This window comes from Pseudophryne corroboree, chromosome 1 (assembly GCF_028390025.1).
Source record: "Pseudophryne corroboree isolate aPseCor3 chromosome 1, aPseCor3.hap2, whole genome shotgun sequence".
In the NCBI taxonomy this organism is placed as follows: domain Eukaryota; kingdom Metazoa; phylum Chordata; class Amphibia; order Anura; family Myobatrachidae; genus Pseudophryne; species Pseudophryne corroboree.
This window is the reverse complement of record NC_086444.1, coordinates 186,134,222-186,140,221: the sequence shown is the minus strand read 5'-3', so window position 1 is coordinate 186,140,221 and position 6,000 is coordinate 186,134,222. Positions and strand designations below refer to the sequence as shown.

Here is a 6,000-nt window from a genome sequence, read left to right as displayed (position 1 = left end):
CTGTCACTTTATTTCCTTCCTGGACAACACTGTGAACCTGTAATGTCAAGTGTAGCGGTGTCATCAATGTTCTTCAGCTAATGGCCACCCCTCATGGATAGGAAAGTGAGGATGATGCCATCGATTGATGTAACCATCACTGGTGAACCAGTCAATCAACCACCTTAACCAGGCCTGTAGGGAGCTTTGATTACTGAGTTTGGGAAACACTGCTGTAACAGAACTTGTACTTCTGTTACAGTATTCTGTCCTTAGCCTTTCACTGACATGTTCACTATGTCAGTTTTCCATCTTGTACAGATAATAAAAACAAAATAATAATAATAATAATAATAATAATAATAATTAAAAAAAAAAGCTGTGCAGCATAACGTTTATGTATCTCCTCAATCAAATCATTTATATTGGCTATGTGTGCCCCAATCTCCCGATGTGCAGCCCTTCCCTCCTACACCCAACCTTCCTGCCTGTATGTGACAGCCGCAGTTACACTTCATTGGTACTATCTGTGCATTGCATTGGGGTCGCTCTCTGCCGTGCACGCACATCATACTGTAGTGATCTCTCCTGCATCCTGCATCCCTGCTGCCTGAGCTCCCAGTCACCGGGAACATCCATCACATGCCCCGCTCCTCCGCAGCACAGAGCTGGGATAATCCCCCTCCTAACTGTGCTTATTTCGTCTGATCCTCTGCAAACAGGAGCCAAAAAAGAAATAAAAAAATAATAATATAGTTATATAGGACACGAGCTCACGTTATCCTAAGCCCAATCAGAACATACATAGGAATAAAATATTGATGTTACAGTGCCTTTAAGGCAAGAGCACTGTAGCAAAGCCCAAGTGAAAAGGATGAACTAAGTCAGCAGGAGGAGCAGGTGTCTGGGCGGTGCAACCACATTCCCTTCTTCCCATTCTCTCTCTCTCTCTTTTTTTTTTTTTTTTTGCAATCTCTTCTTGTCTTTTCATTCTTTCTTCCAGCAGAAGGAGCTGCTTGTCTGAGCATAGAGGACCGGGAGAGGGCTGTGTGGCTGAGACGCACGCTGCCTGTGTTTGTATACACAGCACTCTCAGACAGACAGCAGCTTTTTGATTGCTGCTGTCTCATTGCTGTCAGCCGCTGCTGACTGGTGACTCCGGGCAGTCGTGCTGTAGACGCTTATAAATCGCAGTCCTGGTGCTCTTTACGCATTGGCGGCCATTGACTGCGAAAACACGCAGAATTTTGGGAACAGGAATACTGAAGAAGCATCACATCTTCACAGGACAGGACTTTGGCTTTTTAATTTTTACCTTCGGAAGGATCATTTGGTGGCTCTGTTCCTGACTGAGAAACATGTTCCATAAGGAGGTCGCTCGACTCCTGCTAAGTGTCAGCTTTTGGGTCCCTCTCCTAGTTTCGGGTAAGTGATGCCGCTGGGCTCAGTACTTTTACCTATTGCGTAAACTAAGTTCATCACTTGGAGACACATCCTCAGTGACACATAGGTGACTACTAAGAATGTGCTCAGGGGAGGAAAGTGTTCCACAGGGGAATAGAAGGTGAAATACAGGGAACGGAGGATGTGAGATAGATGTCTTGTGTGACTTCTGGAAAAAGCTGGCTTATTTGTCTCTGCCATCTGCAGACCTGTTCTGTTTAGCAAATGGTCTTAATGAGATGACAGGGAGAGAGAGCTTAATTGTAATCCTCATCAGCTTTTAGGAGGATTTAAATAACCGCAGGGCAGCCCTTCTCTCTCTCCTAGTTTTCCTTGCAGTGATGTAAGATGCAGTCCTGCTTGGAAATTAGGCTGGATAAACTGTGGAATAGCCCTAAGTGATGCTGTTACTATGTACAGTATTCCATTTGTCAGTATTCCCATCAGTCACGATTTATTAGGGATTGTTGTAAGATCATTAGAACTGTCTGTGAAAGTTTTATACAGTGTGCTATACTTAATGAATATAAGTTGAATCTCATTTTGTGGTAGGTAATTCAGTTTTTGCACCCAGGTGGCACACAAGTAAAATAATATCAAATGACTTGTACTTTTCTGCAGTAGCAACTAGCAAACTAAATGGGTCCACCCTGTGCCTGATCTTAGCATCCTTGCATGCGCTGGGGTCATCCGCACCCCACCTGTGTCTTAGCTCTGTGATGTTGATCAGTAGTCACCTGAGTCCTGCTCCCCAGTCTGTAACTATTCTGTTCTTGACCCTGAGCTCTTGTACTAAGACTTTTAATTCCCAGCTGGGTTCTGAACTCTGCACCCTCGACTCCTGGGCTCTTCTTCCAAGCATTCTCCTGGGCTCTGCGTCCCTACCTTCTCTGAGCTCTGCACTCCAGCTTATTACTGGACTCTGTACCTCAGCCTGCTACAGAGCTCTGCACCTCTGCTAAATATCTGCATCTCTCCCTGTGCTTGGCATCACGTCTGTGTGGAGAATGGACTATCTCCCTAACTTCGCTTGTTAGAGGGGAGAGATCTTGTTAAATACAGACAATTCGTCATGGCTTGTAGGAGTGAGTCTAAGGATGAAAGGAATGGATGAGATTAGTGCTTACCAGACTGTGTAGTTCGTTTCTCTGCCTGAAAGATAATGAAGCCTTTGGGGCTTTAAATTGTGTGAACAGGCACTGATCTGATCTCCCAAATTAATATAAATATCACAATGGGAGTGACCGTATCTATAAAATAAATCCCTACTCCCTCACTACATGGACCGCTTCATATTTTTACTATGTCAGCCTCTGTTCTCATGAACACTTGTGATTTAGAACATCTGTATCAATCTGCAGGAAAAACACCATTAACTGAGAGGGATTATACAATATAGAGAGGCTAGATGCTTTTTATTTATCCGGCTACAGTACAACTTATAGATTTATCAAGCTAGGAAACAAGTATGCCATCAGTAACTCCAACGTTACTGTCATTAGATTATAGATTAGAGCAAAGAGTCAAAAGGTACCTGGAATAGCTTTATTAAGCACTTTGGGTTGAACAAATGATTTCTCTCTTTGGATACATATTTTCCGGTGTGTTTGTTAGTATTGATTGTCCCTGCACTTAGGTCCTGAAATGAAGGGAAGTTAATTTCCCCACCAACCCCCACTTACTGTACTTCCTGTCAGTCACTCCCTACCCCGCTGAAGAATTATCATGTCCTTTAGTTGGTCAAAGAGGACAGACCCTACGGGAAAGACCGGCAACTGCAGATTTACTCTTTCCCAAGTCGTAAAAAAAGACCCCATTAGGCTATCCCGTATCTGCATAGATCAGCTCAACTATATTTATTGGGTTCAGATTTTTGAAGCTTTGCTGTGCTCTTAGGTGGTTGTAGAAGTGAACACAGCCAAACATTAGACAGCCGCTGACTGTTTTCTGGACTTTAATTCTTAGTAATAACAAAAGTATTGCATATCATTATCCCCATTGAGCCACTGAATATTGGCAATAATATAATACATTTAATAAAACTTCTTTATGAATAAAGAATAAAGGATTCTCCAAAATTGAACAAAATGTTGCAGTCTGTACTAGTAACTGTCTTATGGGAAAGGAAGACTATGGTTTTATTATTTTATTTGATAATTTGTTAATATATGTTCCATTTATATTACATTCTGGCAGATGTTAGCTGGATCATCGCATATTCAGACAGATGTTATTTTAATGATGCTACACAGTATAAATATAAAGGCGATTTAGTAGATTGGAATGGAAAAAAATAGCTTCATTACCATACAAATGATTGCTTTTCATGCAAGTTGGATTCGTGGTTTGTTTTTACAACTGTTTGGCCTTTATTATTTTATTCCTCTCTCAGTTAACTTTTGCTGCTTGATGCTGTAGAGGTGTAGAAATCACAGGAGACAATACTGCAATAGGAAAAAGGGAAGATTTCCTCCTTTATGTATTTCTTCTAGGCATTGCCCAGTATAATTTTTGCTTTTAAAATGAAACCAATAGATCAGTAATCAAACTGAATATTGTAGTAGCTGTTAAATAATTCATCAGTATGGACTGTTCTAACAATTCAATGACATTTCATACAGTGGTAAGAAGCACGTGATGCTATGCAATCTGTCAGAGTGGGTACTCTCATGTCTTAATCCTTTAAGCAAAATGTACCCCATTAAGTTCTAGACAAATTCATTTGTTTTACAGATTGACTTCCCTCAGTAGCTCCAATTCCCCTTTCTGTCTAAAATGAACCATTGAAAGAGAGAGAGCTCATATTATTCACTTGCTGGGAAACCTACTTGCCAATTAAATATTCATTTGAAGAAAAATCTACTTTTTCATCTTTTTAATGGAGCAGATTGATAATCTTAAGGTAATTGGGTGATCTGTAATGTAACATTTGCAAAAGTATGAACGTTTTTTGTTCTCTGTGAAGATTATCAATCAGCTTAATGCAGTCCGTTATGAAAACTTGTTTCATAAAATCCGATTTGGAAAATAAATGAGAATTACCTTTTTTTTTTGTCTGTCTAACAATTGTCCAATTTTCCTAACTGAAAGTTGATGACTACAAACTTCCAAATTATGATATCTGATTTTTAAGTACATTGGAATGCCAATACTCTGGCCAACGAGCTGTAAAATTGAACACCGTCCTTCCTTAAAATGTGTTATTTGCCAATTTACAGAGGCTCCCAAGTTTAGTGCGCGCTAAGATTTACATTAAGTAACAAGTCAAGATGATTTCCTGTTTTCCCAATGAGTGAAAACTAATGGAATTTCTTCTTGTGTGAATGGTGCCCACTGTAACCTAGAGCCTAATTGCTTTCAAATGCTATATATCCCTAAGTAGGTAGCCAAATGTTCTGTATCAATTTTCGATTTAAGGCAGGCATTTAGCATTTACAGTTCATATAGTCACTTCTTTAAAAAAAAATCCACTTATGAAATGCAGGTACTAGCTCAGTATTTTACAGTGAAATTGCGTTGATACCCACAATCTGACCTTTTGCTTTTTTGTTAGTAGTATGGATTCTGAATAGTACTATGTTTATCTCTGACATGTATTTATTTCCTTGTAGTGTTTATTACTATACTACATGTTTTGGAGGTTTGGCATGAGTTCTGGGTATTTTTTTAGTAAGCTTTAAGTACCATGTGCACCTTTTTCTACAGTATATTCATTTTATCTTTATACAGTAGATTAATTTTGTTCGTTACAGCCATGTGCTTGTATAGTCAGGCAGAATTCTTCACTTTCATTGCCATTGCTCTGTTGATCTCTTCGGGGAGTGTCAGCTTTTGGCCCTAGCGCAGGCCAATGGGCATAAACAACTCTAACCATATGAATATATGACTGAAAAGCTAAAAAGAAACACTAATATATATCGCAAAAGTGGACAGCAAAATATAGCAGTCAGTAAGTTACAACATTTCCTCTGCTTTTACAACACAAAGTTTGCAGTGTGACATCTTGCCATAAAACATTTTTTTACTATGGAAATAATATTCCTTCTAGAACCATTATATGAGGTGTTCCTAACATTATTTGTTGGGTATGGTATGATTTGACGACAGTCATGAGGTTAACGTGAAAAAGTCAACATGGTCGAACTGCTGACATGCAGCATGTCGGCAGTGACCATGTCAAAATTCATTATAGACAAACTAAAAGGTACAATCTCACTTGCGCTCCAAAATGTCCCAAATGCTTAACGATCCTCAATTTGATGTTTTCACAATAATGGAATGTCCAGTGGTAATAAATAAGCAAACAGAAAATCACAAAATAGTGTGGTACTGTATAAAAATTTAGTTACACCTAATTGGTGTTTTTAAGGTGAAGGTGATGTAGAAATAGTCCTAATCCAATTAGAGATTTTCTCCCTCCTCCATGTCAACACCCGAGGTAGTGATAGATGTAACACTTGAACAGGATGCTTACACGAATGCTTACTTGTAAACAACAGATGCGAAGCTCATAAATGTTTCTTTGGTTCTCTATGTAGTCCTCACCAGATATACTGTATTGGGGACTGGTGTCCCATA

The 6,000-nt window shown here is 39.4% G+C and overlaps 1 protein-coding gene across 7 annotated transcripts in view; it reads left to right on the top strand.

The window, feature by feature from the left end:
• The first annotated feature begins 630 nt into the window (after positions 1-630).
• The window catches only part of EDIL3 (EGF like repeats and discoidin domains 3), a 1,054,167-nt gene continuing 1,048,797 nt past the window's right edge, over positions 631-6,000 (top strand). For 4 of the 7 annotated variants that reach the window (XM_063963960.1, XM_063963957.1, XM_063963956.1 and 1 more), the window contains exon 1: positions 632-1,404. In XM_063963960.1, the coding sequence (XP_063820030.1) occupies positions 1,338-1,404 (67 nt within the window). In that variant the 5' untranslated portion in view covers positions 632-1,337. Of the gene's footprint in view, positions 1,405-6,000 lie in introns of all 7 variants that reach the window. The other 3 variants (XM_063963959.1, XM_063963961.1, XM_063963958.1) reach the window with 3 other exon arrangements.